Source organism: Mobula birostris, chromosome 9, assembly GCF_030028105.1.
Source record: "Mobula birostris isolate sMobBir1 chromosome 9, sMobBir1.hap1, whole genome shotgun sequence".
NCBI classification, from domain to species: Eukaryota; Metazoa; Chordata; class Chondrichthyes; order Myliobatiformes; family Myliobatidae; genus Mobula; species Mobula birostris.
Genome location: NC_092378.1, coordinates 33,346,364 through 33,372,817, shown reverse-complemented (window position 1 = coordinate 33,372,817; position 26,454 = coordinate 33,346,364). Strand labels below are relative to the sequence as shown.

Below are 26,454 nucleotides of genomic sequence, written 5' to 3'. Positions count from 1 at the left end.
TCACATCATTCTACAGTAGAGAGCATCCTAACAAGCTGCATCTCTGTTTGGAACAGAAAATGCATTGTGACAGACAGGAAGGCTCTACACGGGTAGTCAAGACTGCCCAATGCATCACTGGCACCAAGCTATCTACCATTAAGGATATATATACAGAAAGGTGCTGTAAAAAGGCCAATAACATCATGAAAGATCCAACATACCCTGCTCATGGACTGTTTGTCCCTCTCCCATCAGGGAGGAAGCTACATAGTATCCATGCCGGGACCACCAGTCTCAAAAACAGTTACTTTCCTCAAGCAGTAAGGCTGATCAACGCCTCCACCCACTAACTCCTCCACTACTTTATTATTTCCTGTCAGTCACCTTATGTAGAGCCTAGTATCATTTTATGGACATACAATCAATCTATGTATATAAGCTATCATATGTATTTATATTTATTGTGTTTTATATTTTGTGGCATTTTTGTGCTACATCAAATCAAGAGTAATAATTACTTCATTCTCCTAACACATTTTCCTGTGATTCCTACAGGAAATCACATTAAAGAATCTCCAATTAAATGTAGGATTTACTTACAGGAAGCTATAATGGAGTTTCTTTCTCAATTATTATGTATTGCATTGTACTGCAGCCACAAAGTCAAAAAATTTCACAACATATGCCAGTGATATTAAACCTGATTCTAATACCTTGCACCTTCAAAGTTGTAGGCCTTCTTTTAAAACAGCATACAGTACATTGACATTTCAGCCTTTAGATATTTTCAATTGTGTTTGTGTTCTTATGCAAGGCAACCTGTATAATGTTTCTTACGTTCATGGATTGGCTTAGCTATGAATGTCTTCACTGATTCTTAATGAAAGATATTGGATTTTAGACTGTGAACATTCAGGTTACTTAGGCAGGTGCAATGGTCTTTGTACACTTTACATGGTGAATAATATTAAAAGTCATAGTCATAGAGAGATGAGACATGGAATAAGCTTCTCAACCACCATCCCACTCCAGCCATCAATCACCCATAACTGTATATTAAATATAGTTTTAATTCTCCCTCACTCCCTCATTTTCATCATCTCATTAAAAACATTTGCTACTTGTAGTGGCCAATTAACCTACCAACCCACATTTCTTTGGGATGTGCAAGGAAACTGGAGCACCCAGATAAAACCTACATAGTCACAGGGAGAACATTCCAAACTCCATCAGAGAACGCCCAAGAGCTGATTGGGAGTCTCTGGTCTGTAACTCCAGTCAAGTTGGGTGTATTCTCAGATGCACAGATGCAATGAAAAACTTACTTGTAACAGCATCACAGGCACATAGCATCATATAAGCAGCATTCACAAGAATAACTTAATCATAAATTTTCCACAATTTTTTACAAGAAAGAATACATGGCTCAGACAGCGGTGATCTTTGACAAATGTTGCCTTGTGTCAGTATTTCACATAGGTACTTCCGATGGTGGGAAGGGATGTGCCCGTGATGTATTGGGCAGAATCCATTGCACTCTGCAGATTCTTACCTTCAGGTTCATTTGAATTGCCATACCAAGCTATGATGCAGCTGGTCAGGGGACTTTCAACAGTACATTTGTAGAAGTTTGTTAGAGTGTTTAGTGACAAGCCAAAATTCCAAAACATCCTAAGAAAGTAAAGACGCTGATAAGTTTTCCTTATGATTACACCCTCGTCCCAGGACAGATCATCCCAAATGTTAATGCCCAGGAATTTAAAGCTGATGACTCTCTCCACCGCCAATCTTGCAATGTAGACTGGCACATGTTCACCCTTTTTCACCTTCCTGAAGTCAACAATGAACTCTTTAGTTTTGCTGAGATTAAGTGAGAAGTTGTTGTTGTGGCACCACTTAACTAAATGACTACCTCACTTTGATAAACAGACTCAGCATCACTTGTGATTTGTCCTACAACGGAAGTGTCATTTGCAAATTTGAAGATGACATTGGAGTTGTGTTTAGCCACACAGTCATGTGTATCGAGTAGTGGGCTGAGCCTGCAGCTTTGAGGTACTTCTGTGTTGATTGGTCAATGAGGAGGAGGTGTTACCAGCTCTTATTGAAATCTACCAATGTGGAAGTTGAGCATCCAGTTGCTGAGGGAGGTACAGAGGCCCAGATTCTGAAGCTTGACAATGAGATTAGATGGGATGATTGTGTTGAACAGCAATTGCTGAACACCAGCCTGAAGTATGAGTTCCTGTTGTCCAGACGATCCAGAACAAAGAAAAGAGCCAGAGAAACTGCATCTGCTGTTGACCTGTTGTGGCAGTAGGCAAATTTGAGCATATCCAGGTTGTCTTTGAGGTGAGAGTTGATTTGCACTATAACCAACTTCTTATTACGGTTGATGTAATTGCCACAGAATGATAGTCATTGAGGCAGGTCACCATGTTTCTTTGAGAAGCTGGCAACCTCAGAAGCAAGAGGTTGAATAGCTACAGAACATTGGAATAGGAATGTGTGCCTTTAAGCTTATCCCTTTTCTCAACATGCAGAAGTGCCATCTCTGAAATGTAACTGTGTCTGGGTAGCAAAGAAACATGGAGGAATGTTCACTCTTGTGGGTGATTTCAATTAGCAACATTGCTGGAAAGTTGGTCAGCTGCCTGCCTTCTCCACAACAGTGAATATTCAATGTCTAACTGTACAGATTAGTTTGCTTTGAACAAAACATTTTTGGTAGAGATTCAAAATAATGTGTGATCCAGAATCTCTGGAGGAGAAGGCCCCGAGTCCTCGGCTTTGCTTGTTGCTCGGCAGCCGGGGCAGGGTCGAAGCGCTCGGCAGAGATGGTGCTCGGTGCTTGGTGTCGGAGGGCTGGTCGGAAGCTCAAAGTTTTCAGACGGACTCAGAGTCGGCTGTGGTCGGGTGCTTCCAATGCATCGGCAGTTGTCGGCGCCTGGAGGTTTATGGCAGGGAGAGTTTCTCCCTTTTGCCGCCTACTATCAATCTGAACTCTTGAGACTTTTTTTTTACCATGCCCATGGTCTGCTCTTTATCAAATTATGGTATTGCTTTGCACTGCTGTAACTATATGTTATAATTATGTGATCTTGTCAGTGTTAGTCTTGGTTTGTCCTGTTTTTTTTTGTGATACCACTCTGGAGGAACATTGTATCATTTCTAAATGACAATAAATGAGGACTGAGTGTCCTCATAATCTAATCAAACCTAATCTAATCTAATCTAATATGTCAGAGGACTTTTCCCCATAAAAAGCTATGAAAATGCCCATTATAAATTCTGATATGAAATTGTATATCCAGAAACTGGCAGTTCAGTTAGAACACAAGACCATAAGACATGGGAGCAGAATTAGGCCGTTCAGCCCATCAGTCGAGTCTGCTCCACAATTCCATCATTGCTGATGCCATATCCCACTCAACTCCATACACCTGTCTTCTCACCGTATCCTTTCATGCCCTGAACAATCAGGAAACAATCAACATCCACCTTAAATATACCTGTGGACCTGGCCTCCACCACGGTCTGTGGCAGAGCATTCCACAGATTCACTACTCTCTGGCTAAAAGAATTCCTCCTTGCCTCTGTTCTAAAAGGTCACCTCTCAAGTTTGAGGCTATTCCCTCTAGTTCTGGATACCCCATCATAGGAAACATCCTCCACCATATCCACCCTATTTTGTCCTTTCAATATTCGGTAGATTTCAATGAGAACCCCCACCCCCTCTGTATTCTTCTAAATAAAACAGTGAGTTCAGTCCCAAGGCTGCCAAATGCTCCTCATATATTAACCCCTTCATTCACAGAATCATCCTTGTGAACATCCTCTGGACTCTCTCCAATAACAACTGTTGACGATATCCCAAGTGCGGCCTGACTCGTCTCTTATAAAGGTTCAGCATTATCTCCTCGCTTTTATATTCTATCCCTCTTGAAATAAATGTCAACATTGCATTTGCCTTCTTTACCACAGACTCAACCTGTAAATTAACCTTCTGGGAGTCTTGCATGAGGACTCCTAAGTCCCTCTGCACTTCTGATGTTTGAACCTTCTCCCCAATAGATAATAGTCCGTACTATTGTTCCTTTTACCAAAGTGTATTATCAGACTTCTCCCAACGCTGTATACTATCTGCCACTTTTCTGCCCATTCTTTTAATTTGTCTAAGTCCTGCTGCAATTGCATTGTTTCCTCAGCACTACCTACCCCTCCACCTATCTTCATATCATCCGCAAACTTTGCCACAAAGCCATCAATTCCATTATCTAAATCATTGACAAACAATGTGAAAAGTAGCGGTCCCAATACTGACCCCTGAGGAACACCACTAGTCACTGGTGCCAACCAGAAAAGCTCCCTTTTATTCACACTTGCTGCTTCCTGCCTGTCAGCCATTCTGCTATCCATGCCAGTATCTTTCCTGTAACACCATAGGATTTTATCTTGTTAAGCAGCCTCATGTGTGGCACCTTATCAAATGCCTTCTGAAATTCCAAGTAAATGACATCCACTACCTCTGCTTTCTTCACTCTGCTTGTTACTTCCTCGAAGAACTCTAACAGATTTGTCAGGCAAGATTTCCCTTCACAGAAACCATGCTGACCTGATTTATTTTATCATTAGTCTCCAATTACCTGGAAATCTCATCCCTAATAATAGACTTCAATGCTTTCCCGACCACTGAGGTTAGGCTAATTGACCTATAATTTGCTTTTGTTTGCCTTCATCTCTTCTTAAAGAGTGGAGTGACATTTTGCAATCTTTCAGTCCTCTGGAACCATTCCAGAATCAAGTGATTCTTGAAAGATCATAACCAATGCATCTGCTATCTCTTCAGCAACCTCTCTCAGGACACTGGGATGTAGTCCATCTGGTCCAGGTCTTATCTACCTTAAAACTTTTGAGTTTACCTAGCATGTTTTCCTTTGTAATAACAATGACACTCTCTCTCCCTGACACTCAGGGACCTTTGGCACACTGCTAGTGTCTTCCACAGTGAAGACAGGTGCAAAGTACTTATCCAGTTCATCTGCCATTTCTTTGTTTCCCATTACTACCTCATCAACATCATTTTCCAGTGGTCCAATATCAGCTCTCACCTCCCTTTTACTCTTCATATAACTGAAAAATCTTTTGGTGTCCTGATTTATATTATTGGCTAGTTTACCCTCATATTGAATCTTTTCCCTTCTTATAGCTTTTTAAATTGCCTTTTGTTGAATTTTAAAAGCTTCCCAATCATCCAGCTTGAACTCACTTTTGCTACCTTATGTAACCTTTCCTTGGATTTTATGCAGTCCTTAACATCCCCTGTCAGCCACAGCTGCCTACTCCGCCATTTGAGAACTACTTCTGCAGGACGTATCTATCCTGCACCTTGTGAACTATTTCCAGAAACTTCAGCCACCCCTGCTATGCCAATATTCCTGCCAGTATCCTCCTCCAATCCACCTGGGCAAGTTCCTCTTTCATGCCTCTGTAATTCTCTTTATTCCATTACGATACAGATAACACGTGACTTCTGCTTCTTCCTCTCAAACTGCAGTATGAATTCAATCATATTATAATCACTGCCTCCTTAGGGTTCCTTTACATTAAGCTCCTTAATAAGATCTGGTTTATTACGCAACACTCAATCTAAGATGGCCTTTCCCCTAGTAGGCTCAAGCACAAGCTGCTCTTAAAAGCCATCTCGTAGGTATTCAACAAATTCCCTCTCTTGCGATCTGACACCAACCTGATTTTCTGAGTCCCCTTGCATATTGAAGTCCCCCATTAGAATTGTGTCACTACCTTTGTTACATGCATTTTCCAACGCCCTTTGCATTCTCAACCCCACGTCTTGGCTACAATTTGGAGGCCTATATATGATTCCCATAACACGAGAAAATCTGCAGATGCTGGAAATTCAAGCAACACACACAAAATGCTGGTGGAACGCAGCAGGCCAGGCAGCATCTATAGGAAGAAGTACAGTCGACGTTTTGGGTCGAGACCCTTCGTCAGGACTAATGGAAAAAAGAGATAGTAAGAGATTTGGGAGGGGGAGACCCAAAATGATAGGAGAAGGCAGGAAGGGGATGGATGAAGCCAAGAGCTGGGAAGTTGATTGGCAAAAGGGATACAAGGCTGGAGAAGGGGGAGTATCATGGGATGGAAGGCCTTGGAAGAAAGAAAGGGGGAGGGGAGCACCAGAGGAAGATGGAGAACAGGCAAGGAGTTATTGTGAGAGAGAAAGAGATGAATAAATAAATAAATAAATAAATTCAAGATGGGGTAAGAAGGGGAGGAGGGGCATTAACGGAAGTTAGAGAAATCAATGTTCATGCCATCAGGTTGGAGGCTACCCAGACGGAATATAAGGTGTTGTTCCTCCAACCTAAGTGTGGCTTCATCTCAACAGTAGAGGAAGCCATGGATTGACATATTGGAGTGGGAATGGGATGTGGAATTAAAATGTGTGGCCCCTAGGAGATCCTGCTTCCTCTGGCAGTTTCTTAGCTGCACCCACAAAGATTCAACGTTCTCTGAACCTCTGTCACCTCTTTCTAGAGAGATTCCATCTCTTATCAACAGAGCCACACCACTGCCTATGCCTTCCTACCTGTCCTTCCAATACAAAGTATATCCTTTGATGTTAAGCTCCTAACTATGGCCTTCTTACAGCCGCAACTTAGTGATGCCCACAACATCATACAGACCAATCTCTAATTGCGCCACAAGTTCATCCACCTTATTCCAAATGCTACATGCATTAAAATACAGCACCTTCAATCTTGCATTCTTCACCCTTTTGAATTTTGCCTTTGTGGTACGATTTAACTCTTCGTGCTGTTTGGATTTGTACCCAATCATTGGCTTGTCCTTCCTTGTATTCAAGTTACACCTATTATCTACTTGTAAACCTGCTGACTCATCCTCCACTCTACCATCCTGGTTCCCATCCCTCTGCCATACTCGTTTAAACCTCTCCCAGCAGTTCTAGTAAATCTGCCTGCAAAAATATTGGTCCCCCTCAGATTCAAGTGCAACCCATCCCTTTGGTACAGGTCCCACCTGCCCCAGCAGAGGTCCCAATTATCCAGAAATCTGTATCCCTGCTCCCTGCTCCAATTCTTCAGCCGTACATTTATCTGCCATGTCATTTTATTCCTATCCTTGCTATCACGTGACACAGGTAGCAATCCCAAGATTATTACCTTTGAGGACCTACTCCTCAGATTCCTTCCTAATTCCCTATATTCTTTTTTCAGGACCTCCTCCCTTTTTCTCCCTATGTTGTTGGTACCAATACGTACCACAAATTCTGGCTGCTCACCCTCCCTTTTCAAGATATTGTGGACGAGTTCAAAAACATTGTGGACCCTGGCACCTGGGAGGCAAACTACCATCCACGTTTCCTTTTCGTGCCCACAGGATCGCCTATCTGTTCCCCTGACTATAGAGTCCCCTATTACTGCTGCCATCCTCTTCATTTACCTACCTTTCTGAGCTATTGAGCCAGACTCAGTGCCAGAGGCGCAGCCGCTGTTGCTTCCCCCAGGTAGGCCATTTCCCCCCACCACCAACAGAACTCAAAATAGAGTACTTATTGTTGGGGGGGGATGGCCACAGGGGTGCTCTCCACTATCTGACACTCTCCCTTCCCTCTCCTGACAGTCACCCATTTATCAGTTTTGGGATAGCCTTGGGGTGACTACCTCCCTGTAGCTCCTGTCTGTCGCTGCTTCACTTTCCCAAACAAGCCGAAGGTTATTGAGCTGCAGCTCCAGTTCCCTAACATGGTTACTAAGGAGCTGCATCTTGATGCACCTGGTGCAGATGTGGCCATCGGGGAGGCTGGAAATCTCCTGGAAATCCCACATCTGACACCCAGAACACAACACTGGTTCTGCAGACATACCCCCTATTCTGTCAAGATTTAAGTAAGAAATAAGGAATGAACTCATCTTGCCTCTGCCTATTCTTGCTGAAGCCTTGTTGAGCCAACCTTATTACTCTGCCTCGGACTACTCCGACAACAACTGCTCCCACGATAGCCGCTCTGCTAGGAGGTACCCCTCTTTTATAGAGACTTGGTTTTTAAAGATCTGTGCGGAAACACTTCTGTTGCAGCTGCACAGTACTCCAATCAACAGTTCACCAATATCCACAAGGCATTGTGAGTAAAGGTGATCATGAATGTCATTGGCTGGTTCCCCAGGCAGACTGTGAAAGTAATTTGGGAGAAAATCTCATCTGCAGAACTTTTAAACAACTCCAAGACCTTGGCTGGTTGTATGAAATGCCTTCCCTCACCACCTTCCACACATTGCCGTAAGATGGCTTCAGTGGTGAAGAGGTTCTCATACATCTCCTCTGGAACATACATTTATGAAAATATTTTAGAAGTAGGTGCAGAGCTCTTCCTTGTGCTGTGCAGGTTGTTCCCAGAGTGTGCATTGGAACAGATATTATCAGCTTGGTGAAATAAGGGGATTTTGATTTAGAAATGTAGATCACATTTTGATCTACTTAGAGTGTTCTTCTTCAGAAATCCACACAGCTGTTCACAAATAAAGAAGCAAGGCTGGTTCATTACTGTGTGCAGGGCTAATAGTTGAGGGACACTCTGATGGTTGGTATAATCATTACAAAAGGTCAAAGAGGAAAAACAACACATAAGATCTATAGAAAAGAGTATAGTCATTTTGGGCTGAGAACCTTCATCAGGACTGGTTCAAGGAGGAAAAGACTCCATTTAAGGTCCTGCTACCATTGAATACCTGTGTAAAAAAAAATTTTGGACATTGCTCAACCATTGTAAGCAAAAAAAAATGTCTTGGTGATATGATGTAAATCTAGGAATGTCATGGTTTGGGTCATGAAGTCCGCATTCCGGTTCACGGTCCGGTCCATGGACTCAGGACTCCGGGTCTTCCAGCTGTCCCTTGGTTGACTAAATCAAAGGCACCTGATTCTCATCTTTAGGCTTGCAATATAACTAACCTTGGGATTGAGTGTGGGCTGCTGGTTTGTCTTGTCAGTCCCCCTTGGAGCAACCTGCTGATGGAAGGCTAGTGAAACCATTTGTGATCTCTAGGCCTGGTTGGAGGACCACTGCTTCATGGAGCCTTGTTGCCACTTGTTGGAGTGGTCTTTGCGGTATGGATTCGGCTGTTTCCTGGGCCAGCTGAGTGGCTGCCAGCCACTCCAAGCTAGGTAGGGATCTGGCTGTTTCCGTAGCCAGCTGAGGTTGCTGGCTGAACTGAGACTCGGAGCTTCCCTGGAGCAGAGATGGAACTGTCTGTCGTTCTTTGGTGTTTGTCTTGTCTTGTCCTAGCCTCTGTGGGGTAAGCCAGGCCGTTTTGCCATTGTCCTGCAGGGGGACCTGTCTTGTCTTGTCCTTTCCTCTGTTGGGTAAGTCCGGCCGTTCTGCCGTAACCTGACGGAGAGACCTGTCCCATTTTGGTGTGGAGATGAAGTTGATTCCTGGCTTGTCGAAGGATAAGTCCTGGCTCTATGTTGATGTTCAGTTCCCAGTCTGTCTCTCAGCTCCAGTCTCCGAGTTATCAGCCTTTGCATTTCAAGACAAAGACCCCAAGCCTCGAGGATCCCAAGCCATGCTCCAAGAACCCAAGCCCCAGGGCCCCAAGACCCCAAGCCTCGAGGATCCCAAGCCAAGCTCTAGACCCAAGACCCCAGCCTCAAGCTATGTCATGTCCTTGCCTGGTTCTGGGGTCCGAGCCCGAGGCAAGACCCAGGTTCTGGGTCCTTGTCCAGTCTCGGGCTTGGAGTCCGAGCCTTGTGTTGTCTCCAAGCTCAGGCCTCTAGACCCCAGCCACATCCTGTCCTGAAGCCATGTCATGTCCTTGCCTGGTTCCGGGGTTCGAGCCCGAGGCAAGACCCAGGTTCTGGGTCCTTGTCCAGTCCCAGGCTCGGAGTCCAAGCCTTGTCTCCTAGTCCATGGTTCCTAGTCCTGGTCCCGCTTTCCCTAGCTCAGCTCTGCGTTCTTGTCCCTGCTCCTTGCCTGGATCCTGTCACGTCCCTACTCTAGTCAAGTCTGGTTCCTTGTACTTCAGTGTCTGTGTCTGGCATTTGGGTCCGTTCCCAGCATCCCTTTTGTGACAAGGAAGTAACTGGAATATCTACCATACTGTACATTTGAAATCTTTCGGGTGGGACTGGGTGGGAGAGATGGTGTTAGTTTGGAGATGTTCACACGAACTTGACTCGTTAATTGTTTTGTTTATTTTATCTATTCTGTATAAGGTTTTTGAGACCGTTCTGTTTTGATATAAATTACTCCTTGCCAGCACAGATTTAGGAGAGCCAGCAAAAGACTGTCACCAATTGGAGCTAAGCTAAATATCTATCAGCTGGACAGGTTCAGGGACTTCTTTCAACAAAATGAGTCAAAAATCTGTGTTTCAAAAATCTGATTTAATTTTTTTTCTTTCAGTACCTTAGGACCCTTATCTGTAGTAGAATTATCCACAATATTCTATATAATGTGTTTCAGATTAGTATACCTTGACTTCAGGTTAATTACTTTTCTCAATTTTCTACAAACGTCTTTTTGGTATGTAGGTGAAATGTTTGCATCACTGAATAACTGAAACTGGAAGATGTGTTAGTCTTTGGAGATTAATACTAGAGGAAAAAATATTACTTTCCTGCATAAAGTGCATTTGAATTTTTAAAAATCTGTTAATAAGTTACTGTAATAAAATTCTATGTCCAGTATTTTCATATTGTACATTTATTTACAACCTGTGTGATCAATGTGGCACATTTTAATATCACCCATAAAAATGGTTACACTGGTGCTCTTTGAAGATTTTAACCATGAAATCTTAATCCAAAATAGCATCAAGAAGTCTATCCCTTGTAAACTTCTCAGCAACTGCAAATTGAAAGGAATGTAAAGGTCAGTTCTTCCCTTCCTGACCTCACAGACCTTGGCAATTACACTGCAGTGTACACATTTTTGATATTATCACAAATATTAATGTCCTTCACATCTAAAGAACACAGATAGTATCTTCAAAAGAAATAATTGTGATGCTGATAGATAGAAGATTATGTCCAACCCCAAGAATGCACTGGATAACGCAAATAACCTCACTAAAATTCTCTTGATTTTTTTTTGTTAAACTGACCACCAAACATTAAGATCTTGGATGAAGAGTTTTCTAAGAGCAATATATATGAAAGTTGTAGTGAATGGAGTTCTAGCTATATCTTTCTGTCATTGAAGGAATATACATGGAGTTTTCTTTGTCATGGTGTCTTGAAAGTAGTGTGATATCTATAAAGTCTTTACTGCTCATCAAAAACATTCTCCTGAGTTCAGTAGAATTGATAAAGATCTTTTCTGTCCATTTTTGTTTTGAAGCTGAATGCTGAGCTTGAACAGTGTGAAAAGGAAAGTTCCCAACTTCAGGACTACGCCAACACTATTCTGCAGCAGATTGCAGACCACTGCCCTGACATCCTTGAACTGGTAGTCAATGCCTTAGAAGAATCCTCGTGAGTCACCGTGATTGGACATCAGTGCTGAGCTAAGAAACAATGTTCCTGTAGTTTTTTAGAATTTATATTCTTTTCTGTAAAATTTACTATGGTCACATGACATTGACCACACTTATTGCAGTGAACATTCTATGCAACGTTTAGTAAAAGCAAAGGTAAAGCACCAAGTTACAACTGTTTCCATTGAACCCTTTAGATTCTAATATAACACTAAACCCCCAAATGGTACAAGCTTAAAGGGGTGTGCATATGTGGAATTTCGTAATTGTCTTGGAATGTTTTTGAGTTTCATATTTTTAACACTAAATACTGTGTCTTGATTCCAATGTCACATTTCCTAAATGATATATAGAAGCTCCCTTGATAATGGACAGGTTCCATTCCACATCTCTTTGCACAAATTCAGGTGAAATACTGACCAATTCTCCATGGAATTCCATGGAATAGTGATTGGACCTGACCATTCTTTCAATTGGTGTGCCTGAGATATTTTCTTAATGGAAGCAGTTGTCCTTCCTTATTTTTACCAGGTACCTCAAAGGACCTAGACACTTAAACAAGTTTCATTCAGCATTTCTGGGTTCTAAAGAGTTGATGCAATTGCAGGTCCAATACAGCTCTGGATGGTATCAATGCTGTTAATGAACATGGTGCAAAAGTACAGAAATCCATAGCTATAAATTTGTAAAAAAGACTCTGTAAGTTTCTTTATTAATAAAATGGAACTTCCATTCTCTGCCACACAGTAAGCAATGGAAATTGGCAGATGTTCAAGAACCTCCAGGTTTTGGCTTTCTGCTGAGGAAATAAAAGCAACACATATGAAAATAATATGAATTGCATGGACAGTTGTAGGTAGTTTATGCTATTCATTAGGAGAATAACTTTAGTGGGCTACAATATGAGTTTATTTCTCATGCAATCAATTGGCCTTTGAAAATTCTCACATATAATTGGGAAGACAATTATTTAATTAGAGTGTAAATAACAGAGATTGCACCATGTGGCAGAAAGACTGTTGTAACTTAAATCCTCACAAAGCAAGAACTTAAAGCACAGCACTGCCAAATCTGTACTTGTCAGTCCATCTATGCAACCTTGCATTTGTGTACAACATCCTGCTGTCCAGCATTACACTCTTAAAATATTAGTCTGGAGTGCAATGCTGCATTCTGATTTACTAGTGCAATTGTTGGCATTTTATTGCGTGATTTTAGTCACGCCATGGAGTGCTTCTACATGAATGCACTCTGAGTGTGTTAAAACAGTTAAAATTTTGCATCATCGTGGCCTTTTAAAGCTTAACAAATGGGGCAGTGGTGGTCAAAACAGTGCAGCTCTGTCCACCAAATCTTGCTAAGGATCCTTTGAGTGAGACGTGTAGTAGAGGGAAACTGCTGTCCAAAATGTTGCAGTCAGCTAGCTATGACCGATCCATTGGTGACACAAATGAATCCCAGTTTCAGAAAAGGCTATGGGAATCTATCTTACATTTGATCAATTTTATACAGTACTGTGCAAAAGTCTGAGGCATATATATATATAGCTATGATGCCTAAGATTTTTGTACAGTACTGTATTCGTTGATGTGGAGAGGAGAGTGAGTCTTTAAATCTTCCAGGAGCAAAGGGTGTTGGGTATGGTGAGGGTGGAGTACCATGGGAGGAGTGTCTAGGGGTGGGCTGGGAAAGAAGGGTGGCATGGGTGCAGATACACTCAGCCCTGAGACACCAGACAAGTTCACTTGATTCCAAACAATTGGTTTATTGATCATTACAGAATGTCTTTCTGGTGCTTGCTGCTCCCTCCCATCTTCCCAACCATGATACCTCTCTCCCTGTCCCCTTCCCATTCTCAGTCCACAATAAAGACACATATCAGAATCAGGTTTATCATCACTCACAGACATCACAATTTTTTTTTGGGACAGCAGTACATAAAATTACTAAAGTACTGAGCAAAAGATTTAGGCACCCTAGCTAAATCTTTGTGCCTAAGACGTCTGCACAGTGCTGTACATACATTAATTCAAGTATTCTAATTGGATCAGCAGTCTGAATCCTGTACATTATGTTTTAATGTTTACAGTTTTACAATGGCTGTGGCATTATCATCAGTCATTTCAATCTAATGCCTCAAATTTAAAAACTCTCAAGCCATCTGTTGGACATTGGCATTCCTCTTCCCGTAATATTTAATAGTAATGAACAGACAAAAAGTTTAATAGATGTCCTTGTCTCAAAATGTGGCAATCAGTAGCAATAACTACTGATGCTGAAACTCACCAAAAATCTGTATGAATGAATGATTAATGATGAACACAGAAATAATAATTTTTATAACTTGAGAAATGAATAGGAATGATTTTGTGCAGAGGAGAACTGTTAATGTAGGTACTACATTGTATTACACAGGATCAAATAACTTCAAGCTGAAGTTAGAGAGTTTAAATAACTCAAGCCACTGAAAAAAAGGAGTCAAGTAATAAGAGTTATACAGTGTGGGGGGAAAAAAACGCTCTTTGGCCAGTTGAAACCATTCTGACCATCAACCTCCTTGTAGAAACACATTTAGTTAGATCTATATCAAGGCTGTTAATGAAAAGCATTTTAATGAATATCATTTTGGTATTTGATTTGAAACCTCTAAAAGAAACTTCTATGCAAAAAAATGCTAAATTTACCTTTTGCTCTTTGTTAACTGATAGAAATAAATTATAGCTTAAAACTTTAAAACTTGCAGATATGCCTCAAGAACTCAAATTTGTCTGTGTTGGACTTGCAGAATAATATACAATTCTGTAAATTGTGAAAAGGGTTTCTTATTGGCTCCAACTCCTCAATATACCTCCCATGAATATACAAGGAAATGTTGTTTGCTGTGAAATTATAATGTAAATAATTAGAGAAAATTCTATGGCATTTCATCATCATTAGCCTAAATCCTACTCCAAAAGAAGGTGACTATATTATTCCTTAAATATTTATCTTGTTATTTTGAGGTGAAACCCTCTTGATTCTTAGCATGAGTGCACTCTGATCATTGATTGTCAATTATCATCCAGACTTCTTTGAAGTTCTTTCTACCTAGGACAACGTGATATATGGGAGTTGCTCAGAAATAAGTTTATCTCCAGTGTCCTTTCATTTGCTCCCTGTTAAACATGCAAAATCCTGCATATACTGAGCAGGTCAGGCACTGCCTGTGAAGAAACATTTTGAGTCAATGTCCTTTCATCAGAACTGTGCATTTTATTGGTTTCTCTTGCTAGAACAGGCTGCAATGAAAGCAAAAAATTTCTGTTTAATTTTGCTGTTTACATGGTTGTAGCTTTAGATGGATTGTATTTCCAGTTCTTTAATGAAATAATCAAGGAAATTTTAATTTAGCAGATATTACAGTTATATCATTAGTGATTTAATTTGCGAAATTAGTTTTGAAATACAGGTAACAATAACACTGATATTCTGTAGACAACGTGCCACAGGTCACAGATATCTATTTGAAAGCTCCAATTTCATTGAGCACATCAAATGGGAAAGATTACACCTACTAATTGAATCAGGCCATACCAATCATTCAGTTTGTTTTGCAGTTTTTTGTGAGAATTTTGGAAACTTGAAAAATCTAGATTTTCCAGAGTAATTTTAATCTTACAATACACAGTTTTCTGTATGGTTCTGGTCACCACACTGTGCGAAGGGTATGGTAGCAATAGAGAGAATACGAAATGAGATTCATTAGGATGTTGCTTGGAATGGAGGTCTGTAGTTATAAGAAGGGACCAGATAGATTGGGTTTAATAACACTGGAATGTGGGAAGCTGAGGGATAACCTTACAGTGATTTGCAAAATTATGAGGAATACTAACAGGATAGGTAGTAAAAATCTTTCTTCCAGGTCCAGAGAGTCTAGAAGGCACAAGTTGAAGGTGAGAGGGAAGAAAGTTAATGGAGATTTAAGGGAGAAGTATTTCACTCAGAGGAATTAAGTTTCAAAGTAAATTTATTTTCAAGGTACATATATTATACAACCCTGAGATTCATTTTCTTGTGGGATAACTCAATAAATCCATAGAATAATAACTATAAGAAAATCAATGAAAGACTGCACCAATATGGGCATTCAACCATTGTGCAAAAGACAACAAATTGTCCAAGTATAAAAAGAAATAAATAATAATGATAAATAAATAAGCAATAAATATTGAGAACATGAAATGAGTCCTTGAAAGTGAGTCCATAGGATGTGGGAATGTATCAGTGATGGGGCAAGTGAAGTTCTCACATTTGGTTCAAGGCGATGGATATTTGGAACAAGCTACTAGAGGAGGTAGTGGAGGCAGGGACTACTATGATATTTAAAAGGCATTTGACAGATATATGGATAGGAATAGAGTAGAGGAATATGGACAAATGAATGTCAACAAATGAGATTAAAGTAGAAGGGCATTATGGTTGACGTGGACAAAGTAGTCAGTTTCTAAGCCATACATTTATATAATTCTTCAGTATGGTTAACTATAACAAATTAATGCTATTTAGTTAACATGTTTTTCCTTCTCATTCCTTTATCGAATGTCAGACAAAAAAAAATCAGAAGGCAAAGCAAGCCAGGAAAGAATTAATGGAAGCTGCTTCTCTTTCTAGAAAACCATGTAAAGGTGGTGGAAGACTTATTCCCCAATCACACAAAGATAGGCAGCATTTTAGGCAGTATAGATGCAAGCATTAATTGAAAAGCGATTAAAAGATTATGTGAATGAGCTAAACTATAGCAAATAGATTTCATTGGAAGCTGGGTCCATCAAAGAAAGATTGTATAAAAAGCTGGAAGCAATGGAAGTCCACAGAGGCTTGAGGTTCCAAGTAATTAGGTCATTAAGGTGCTGTGCATAGGCATAGAAAAAAACCAAGAAGGCTAATTGACTTTTATTAAAATACTGCCTATAAAGAGCTGGAGAAATTATGCTCAGTTTCATGAAGTTTTGGTTAATCTCCCTTTACATGCTATGAATGTTTTTGGCTACCAGATTTTAGAAAGGATGCAATAGCTATCAAAACAATACATTCCCCAAAAAATTCTATTCTGAAATGCAATATTTTGCATATTATACAATAGGTTCTATTGAAGCAGGATTTGTAAAGGTCCACAAGTATTATCCAGACATTACTTATCCATGGTATGATTCCTTACTGAACACAACCATGCACGTTTTGAAGTCAATTCTGCATGTAATTCACAGTGAATAGTCTTCTCCCACAACACATAAAATGAACTATCTATTCAGGCTATGCAGTCCAATGCTTGTAACTACCCAGCTTAAGTATAGGACAGCTTTAAGTGTACTTAGTTCATGCCATAGGCTTCCTTTGGACCAATGTACAGATGGTGTACAGACTCACTGGGCAGCATTAGGATCTACAGATGTAGTGGGTCATAGTAGAGTGTAGAGATACACTGAGCCATGAAGCTGTGTTTAAAGTGCACTGGGTGCTGCCTTCTAGTTATTCAAGTTACAGTCACAAAGCTGGAATATGTGATTTATTAGCCAATGGATTACAAAAGTATTTTACATCAGGGATGGCAGATGACAAAATCTAATTGGGAATTATACTTGAAATAAAATAAGAGTACAAGGAGCGTTTAGTAAGTAACCACTTGTGGTTTACAAGGCAGTAATTTTACTGAGCTGGGCAATATAACATGAAAATAAATCTCAAGTGTTTTGTGAAGATCAACAGATTGAACAATTCCCGAAATTCATCACCCAACAATATTGTTGATAGTTTTATTCTTAATGTTATTTTTGGAGTATTGAGGATGATAGGTGCTTACATTTCTGATAAAGACCATTACCAATGTTTCATTTGCAGTAAAAGTATGCATCATGGCCAGTGCTGCAAAAATATCAGACTTTTGGAATTGCTCAATTACTGGGAAACAAACCAAATAAAATGCTGTTGAACAAACTGTATACAGTTGCTTAAATTTTAAAAAGTAATACATTGACCAACAAAGGACAAGGCTATACGTAAAATAAGGAATTAGGTTATATTTGATTACCTCAAGGTTGAGTACACCTTGGTCCTCTGTAGCTCTGAAATAATCAGCTAAAATTTCCACTTCTGGATGCAATCCAGTGATTGCTGATGGAAAATATAACCACATTGGACTGGCATTCTCTTTATTCTGATATTAACTCTGCTGAGGCAAAGAGGTGTTGAGGAAACATTACACACTCCCTATAGGTACAATAAAGAGCATTCTCTTGAGACAAATTTCAAAGTGATAATATTAGGATGCAGGGAAAAGAACAGAAACATTACTGCAATAGAAGCTGTCAGATCCAGTACTAAGAGGAAATTGTACTTTATTCAACTTAATCATATAACAACTCTTTAATTAAACATATTTCCTCAAAGGAAATATATTCATATTTTGTACCAATGGTGTCCCCAATAACAAAAGAAACAATGTTTCTGGTGTTTCAGTCATTCATTTTAAATGTCTGGTGAAGCAATCAACATTCCTTCAGTCCCAATCCTACGCTTGCGTACAACTTGCACACACCACACAGTGATTTTACATGTAAACTATCTGCTAGATGTCCGAGTAACAGAGTATCATCAAACCATTAAATAAATGTCACAAAGGAACTAACATCCCTGCTGTATCTAATGCTGTTTTCATAGTCTCAGCTGGATCACTGCCAGAATCATCCTTCTGTGCCCTTGTTCTGTGTTTTTTTTTAACTTGCACTACAGAGTAAATTGAACAGAGAACTAAAATGGACTGATAGTTTGCAGCTGGCGAAGTTGGTTTTTAATTCTGATGAAAAGTCATTGATCTAAAAAGCTTCTTTGTCCACAGATGCTGCCTAACCTGCTGAATATCTCCAACATTTTCTGTTTTTCTGAGAGTTCCCTTTCAGTGTTATAATACTTTGTTGTTGTGTTCTATCACAAATGCCTCATTTTGAAGAAATGGGTCATAATGGGTCATATTCAAAACTATTCTCTTTTTTCCTCTCAATATGGGTTTTGTTAACTTTTCCTCCACATCAGCTTTATTTAAAAGATGCCCAATTACATCTTTCTGTTGTTATTATTCCTCTTTGTTATTATCACATTGATAAAATCCCAAATCAATAGTTATGTTCATATATCAGTTGTACCTGTGTTTAGTACAATGTATATTTTGTACTTGAATATGATACAGATGGACTCAGTTGGATGCACATGACGCAGCCAGCACCTCACCTTTGTCCCTCATTAGATTCGTACAGCTGTAGTAACCTTTTGTCACTCTTTATCTCCAATTGAGTTGAATGCTTTGCTGCCCAGGAACCAGTTCAGTCTCAAGCAGTCTGTAAGACCTATCCGCAGGCCCCCATAATACTGTCAATGGCTTTTTCTGCTGTTAAAATAGATTTTAAAAAATAATAAAACTACATGAATTCATTAATAACACTTTGAACTGATATAAATAAAATTAAAATATCAATATTAAACAAAATCTAAGAAAAAAATGAACCATTTAGCTCCACTTATATTTTCTATCCAGGTGAGCAATCCCATTCAGATGAATGAGTCCCATTAGATCAGGGGTTCCCAACCTTTTTTATGCTAAAACCATTAAGCAAGGTTTCCAAGGACCTCAGGTTGGGAACCCCTGCATTAGATATAAGCTGATGAACCTAGTATGAAGTGAAGGTAGCTTCTGAGATCGGCATGTAGAACTTCACCCTGGGACTTGGAGTTGAATCCAGTGATAGAGCAAAAGGTCAAGTGCATCAGCTAATAATTCATAGTAAAGGACTCACCCAAGATTCAAAACCTTCAGAATGACACCATCATTCTGCTTTTACATGAGCCCTTACAGTTGCTTCAGTTCATCAGCCCTAAGAATGGATGAAGCCTACAATTCAGAATCAGCCCTGACCCTTGTCATTCTTGAGAAAATCACATCAGTTTAATTATACAGTATTTTCATTGCATTAGAGCAACTTCCCAATTTGTGCCTTGCCTTTCACATTCAATCCTGTCCTTCTAATAAAAAATACAATTTGTGAAGTTCTTTGTAGTACAAATATTTTTGCTATTAATTACATCTGTTTAATGTAAGTCATCATTTCCAATAAAATTGATAAGAACCAGAAGAGAAATTTGGAAAAGGGGGACCTTTGGCTCTATTTATTTATGATGTAATAGTACAAAAATTTAATCAGGAGTAATTAATTACTTCATTGTCTCAACGGAAGAGCTAAAGTTTCCCATTTCATCATCCAGCGGTTTGTTAAATAGCTTTGAGCATCTTGATTCCATTATCCTTCCTGGATATATAACCATTGATAACACTTTGAGTGAGGAAGAGTTGCTTGGTATCAGTCCAATTTTTAACTTCTATTAATCTGAATCTATGTCCCTTTCTCTGGCTCTTGCTGATTATGAAATGTGGCGGTCCCGGTACACCACATTTCATAACCCCCTCCCCCTCCCTGCCATTTCTGTACAAGCATATATAGGCCTAAAGTCTATTCTAGAGAATGTTTATGTGTGCTGTATAATAACATAGGATCAAAAATTAACTTGGTACCAAGAGTTTCAATCATGCACTTCTACAATTTTGCCCAAAGCTCTGTGAATGTAATCATGGAGTCCAATGGCCATATGTAGTAATGTCATACGGGTCCACCACATGTCGCAACATCATTTGCACAAAATTGTTCTGATAATTACAATATTTAAGTAGTTCTATTTAATATCAGAGAATGTATACAATACACAATCTGAAATTCTTGTTCTTCACAGACATTCATGAAAACAGAAGAGTGCCCCAAAGAATGAGTGACAGCAAAATCATTAGAACCCCAAAGCCCCCTACTCTCCTTTCCCACACACAAGCAGCAGCAAAACAATGGCACTCCCACTCCCCTCCCCCCACACATTTATTTCAGCAGAAAATATTAGATTATGAAGACACACAGTACTCTTTTATTGTCATTTAGTAATGCATGCATTAAGAAATGATACAATATTTCCTCCGGTGTGACATCACAAAACACAGGACAGACCAAGACTGAAAAAACTGACAAAACCACATAATTACAACATATAGTTATAACAGTGCAACAATACCATAACGATGAAGAAGTCCATGAGCACAGTAAAAAGCTCAAAGTTTGTCAAATGTCCCACATCTCACGCAGACGGGAGAAGGAAGAAAAACTCTCCCTGCCATGCCCGACCACAATCCGTCTCTGAGTCATCCGAAAAATCTGAGCCTCCGAATCAGCTCTCCAACACTGAGTACTGAGCGTCATCTCTGTCCAAACGATTTGACCTCAATCTCGGTCGCCAACAGCAGGCAAAGCTGGGGATTTTGAGGCCTTCCCTCCGGAAGGTTCTCGACCACGCAGTAACGACAGCAGCGAACAAGCGTTGCAGAAATTTCTCTAGATGTTCCTCTGTGCTTTCACATCTGTCTCCATCAAATCAGAATTGTCCATGGCCCCTATTTAATGGATACAATGTCATTTTTCACCGGAGGGCTGCGCACGTGCGGCGCGCTGCTCTCTCTCCTCCCTCCTCCCAAATGAAGCACAATGTTGTGCCTCGCGCAATAAAGCACATCTAAGCTAAAGGGTGGTGCACTGTTTCAGCATTAGTTAATGAGAACCCACTTCTTCCACTCCTGCGAGGGCTTCTCCTTCCAGGTAGGTCCTCCTGACCTTTTCACCCATCATTCCACTGTTCTCCTAAGGATTTGGATTGCCAAACAATGTTCTGATCCCTGCCTAATCCTCTCCCTGTTCAGTCCTTCTTATCCCCATTTGCATGGCCTTCATGCCCAAGCACCCCAATTCTCTTGACCAGCAAGGCAAATGCTTTCCCCAACCAATCATTTCAACAACCCCTGGCAGATCCTCCTCCTCCTCCACACCAAACCGTTCCACCATTACCTGCATCTCTCCTTGCCTCAGTTCAGTTCTCACATCCTCCCACCTGCATCTCCCAATCTCTCATCAATAATATGCACCCCAACTAACCTCCTCATGAGCTTTGCAAGGAAATAGGCTGTGCATACAAATCCCATTTTATAGAATATGATACTTTAGACATCAAATACTGAAAAACACTACTGACATGGTTTTGCACAAACCAAGTGGGCCCACATGCAGTGTTGTTTTAATACATACTTTTCTACTTTCCTAGATTATGCACTCCCAAAGTTAATCCTGAATTCTAATGATTATGATTTATCAAATAGTATTTTTGTTATTCACTCAGTTTATAATATTTGAAAATAGTATAAGTAGTCCATGAAATGAATACCCATTTACATTTTATTTGTTTAGGAACTGAATTTAGTCATCTAGAGAGACCTGAGACAACATAACACAGCAGGACAGTATTTACACTCTGTTCATATCTCCATTGTAGTAGATGGCCCAGTTTGTCATGAAAATGTAAATTCTATGATACACATAGAAGCAGAATGTAAATTTGAAATATTTTTCCTGACAGAGGTTACTCTTCCATGAAAATCCAGGCTCCCCACTCCTGAACTCAGATCTCATAATTGTAACCACTCACACATTTGCTAACACCTGTGCAGGCTGGATATTGGGTAGCCTTACTCTTCAGAGTATTATCAGCTCACCATTTTGACAGTTCAATGCAAAAGAGACTTGCCTAAAATTTTCATTCCTATTTTTGTTGTCAGTAACCAGCTGTTGCATTCTTCTGCTTTGTCTCATTAATCTCAAAATTAATCCCAGTGAGTCATGATAAATCATGAATACTGCCTTAGTTCTGCTGCCCTGGTCATCTTTGCTCTTTGTACACTAGCATCATTTTCAACCCAATCAAACTGATAACCGCACAAGCTGGTCTATTGGAACTTAAGAGAGATACGATGCTCAAACTGTCACATATTCCCAAACCTTATAAAAGAAAATGATGTAGATGTATTATTGTTTCTCATGAATACTTCAAACGTAGCTTGATAACAAATGGTTATAGCTGAAGTACCCAAATGTGATTTGGACAAAGCTTGGTTCAGTGACGTTATGAATGGGGAAGGAGCGTAGACATAACTCCAATCAGATGTTGTTGCAACAGAGATAGTAACATAAAACCACTTTTCTTGACAATTACCAACATCATTGTCCATAATTTCAAGCCTACGATGAGGATGTTGAGGGAATTTAACAAGAATGCATAAAATGTATTAACTCACAATACATTTCACCTTTAAGATTTTGTATTTGTCTGCTTTTATGGACCAAGTATGTTGGCATGTAATTCTCAGTTTAAACTAAGGCACTTTCTATCCCAATGCAACAAAATTTTGGATAAGGGCAAAAAAGTTCTGTACTTTGCCAAAGAACTTCCTTTACCAATCTTCACCAAATTAATTGATTACCGCTTTAAATATTACAGTGCCCCTGAGTTGGGACTCAGTTTTCCTACGGGCTCCATCACTATTGAGACCTATCTACACAGCTAATTTCATAGAGTTAACTGCTCAAGGAATGCTCCAGGAAGCCATTTGATCAGAACCATGATGTACTACCTTCACTCTTATTGTGTGATACTATTTATGAATCCCTACGTAATTATGTTCTCTCTATTAATTAGCAACTGTAATTAGCAATTTATACTCTTAACAAGCTTTCTAGCCACACATCAATTAAAATAACCATAGCCAGTAAGTAATCATTTTTGGAACTCTATTGATGCAGCTGTGAGATTATCATTATCTGAAACTTCTAAAATAAACTAAACTGCAATAATAGACATACTGTAATTAAAATGTGGTGATTTAAATGAGTTAGTGTAAGCCACTATTTGTCCAGCCATGATAACTAGTTTCTAGGTTTAAAAGGTAGCCTTGTAATGTCTGCCCTTTACAGGCCAGCTTTAAACAATGAAGGAGAAAGAAAATGAAGCATGTTTTGAATTATTATGTTCAGTCTGATGGTTAATCTGGTACTCATCTCAGTAATAAAAAATGATTATACAACATCAGAGATCTTGTTTTAATAGTGAGATTATTCTATGAATTTCCTTTGATTCTAGTTCCATATACTTGCCATACCCAACTATGAACTCTTGATACTGTGAAGCCTAGGAGAAAGCAATCGCCAATCTTTGAAAAGAATATTGATTCACATTTCTCTACCTGGTTTTTGATCCAGTATGTTTCTTTCATTGCTTTATAGTAGTTAGTTGAGACACATTTGTCACACCAAACTTTATTGGAACAAGTGCTGATTGAATTTACAAGATTAGAATAGAGTAATACCATTCTAATACCATTAGAATAGAGTAAGATCATACCAACTTCTGGGATTTCACACAGACCAATATCAAGCTAGAAACTTCCCCACTTCTGTATTATTCACATCTTTTGATTTTTTTTCTTCAATTATCATGTAAGTACAATCATTTCAAAACAGCCTGTTCTTTCATATACTTCATTCTTCTGGAAGAGGGCTTCAATCTGGTGGATTTTGCTAGATACAGTTCTTGCAATTAAGTTTTACTCTTCTGAAGGTCTGGATTTTGTTGACACAGACAGGATGTCTGTACTCACTGTCTCTGTGTACTCAAGCTCACCACTCAATCCAATTCACAATCCTTTTAGAATTGAAGCTGTCCACACCTGCACGCGGCAAGACCTAGACAGCATTTAAGCATGGGCTGATAACACTTGGGCCTCACTAGGGCGGGCAATTACTATCTCCAAGAAGGGAAAGCCTAACCACCTACCGTTTAGATTCAGAACCATGAACATGTTGGGAGAGTCACCACTGAGCACAAATGCAACTGAAGCAGCCACAAAGTCAGAACATTGCTAGAGGTTATCTAAATATGAATCAAAGCCAGGACCCTGAACACTGGCATGGATGGCCCAAAATAGGCCCAACCTATAAAATTCCTCTTTCACGGCAAGAAACCACACAGCCCAATGACCAGTGTCAAAAATGTTAAAATACTATTAAACATGAAACAGTTTATAAGCTATAATCAATTCCAGTTCAATTAAAGATGCTTAAAATTGCTTTTCTATAATTACAAGCATTAAACAAGCCACAAATAATTGTGTTTCATTTATTCCCGGGAGTGACATCAGTGAGCCCTTGGATCCTGTGCCAGGATAGCACTGGGAAATTTCAGTGAAATTTTGCAAAATCGTTTAGCATAAACCTGAATTACCGCTTCACTATGGAAGCCTGATGCAGTGAAGCAGCGAAGCAGCTCTGCTGCTTGCGTTCAATAGGGCAATACAGTCAGAAGTTGCTAGAGGAGCTTGGCAGTAAGTTTGGGGCTTCCATATTTGAATGGGAGTCCTAAAACTTACTGGTACTGAAAACTAAGATGTCAGAGTTTTCCTGCAGAAATGAAGTATTTCCTGGCAAAATCCAGTGTTTCAAGCAGAGAAGAATTAAGTTTACTGATGTATGTCTTGCTAAGAGACTTCCTCTAATAATTCATTTGTAATGCCAAGTTTGTGGGTTTTAAGAAGAGTTTAATGATTTTTTCACAACTCTGTGTTTTGAGAAAGATTTCTTGCCTGTAGTCAAGAGTCCATATGGTTGGATGAAAGGTCATCAATTCAAAATTGACACATGGCGCTCAGGAAAAATGCCTTTTACCAGACAACACACAAAAATTGCTGGTGAATGCAGCAGGCCAGGCAGCATCTATAGTAAGAGGTACAGTCGACGTTTCGGGCCAAGACCCTTCATCAGGACTAACTGAAAGAAGAGATAACAAGAGATTTGAAAGGGGAAATTTGAAATCATAGGAGAAGACAGGAGGGGGAGGGATGGAGCTAAGAGCTGGAAAGTTGATTGGCAAAAGGGATATGAGAGGATCATGGGACGGGAGGCCTAGGGCAATAAAATGTGAGTACCTGGGATCCTCAGAAGGTCCAAATTGAGAGGCTCAAAAATGAATCCTAAAGCCAACTGGAGTAAGTTGGCGGCAGAGACACATTCCAAGAAAGGATATATGGCTGTAGTAGCGAGTCTGGGTCAAAATGTGGTCGAAAAGTTGAAGGGCCAAAGAAATTAAAGATGGGGAGCAGTGAGAGAGGGTTTCACTAAACTCCCATCAAAGTGAAGATTTAAACTTCTTCAGTGTAGGCATCACCAGAAGAGGCTTACTCCAGTTGGCTTTAGGATTCGTTTTCGAGCCTCTCAATTTGGACATTCTGAGGATCCCAGGTACTCACATTTTATTGCCCTAGGCCTCCCGTCCCATGATCCTCTCATATCCCTTTTGCCAATCAACTTTTCCAGCTCTTAGCTCCATCCCTCCCCTTCCTGTCTTTTCATATCATTTCAGATCTCCCCCTCCGCCTCCCACTTTCAAATCTCTTACTAGCTCTTCCTTCAGTTAGTCCTGACGAAGGATCTCGGCCCGAAACATCGACTGTACCTCTTCCTAGAGATGCTGCCTGGCCTGGTGCATTCACCAGCACTTTTTATGTGTGTTGCTTGAAATTCCATCATCTGCAGATTTCCTCGTGTTTGCCTTTTACCAGAGACTTGTTAGAATGACCACATCTTTTAAGGTTACCTGAATTTAAGTCCAAATGTGATTTGATCCCTTGATCATCATCTTAGGTCTCTGGATTATTTGTTGAATAAGTTAAAGGCTGCTACCCTTGACACAAGGGTATCAAACCAGGATTTGATCTGAAATCTTCATCATATTTAAATATTACCAGCCAACCAAGGTCAGGGAATATTTTGCTTTGCTAGAATCTCCTGATTATTCCAGAATTTGACCAAGTCTGTGCATTTTTAACAGATGAGCTTTTACCCCATAGCTTTTCATTTATAGTTTATTTTCCAACAGATAGTACCCATTATCATCACAAAGGAAACTAAAATCTGGTCTGAAAATTGCCTGATTTTACTGCTGTACT

At 39.8% G+C, this 26,454-nt stretch overlaps 1 protein-coding gene across 3 annotated transcripts in view; it reads left to right on the top strand.

Moving 5' to 3' along the window:
* Positions 1–25,211, top strand: part of LOC140202653 (ELKS/Rab6-interacting/CAST family member 1-like) — a 754,922-nt gene extending 729,711 nt beyond the window's left edge. For all 3 annotated transcript variants that reach the window (XM_072267763.1, XM_072267762.1, XM_072267761.1), the window contains one exon: positions 11,372–25,211. In XM_072267763.1, the coding sequence (XP_072123864.1) occupies positions 11,372–11,509 (138 nt within the window). In that variant the 3' untranslated portion in view covers positions 11,510–25,211. The remainder of the gene's footprint in view (positions 1–11,371) is intronic.
* Positions 25,212–26,454: the final 1,243 nt, after the last annotated feature.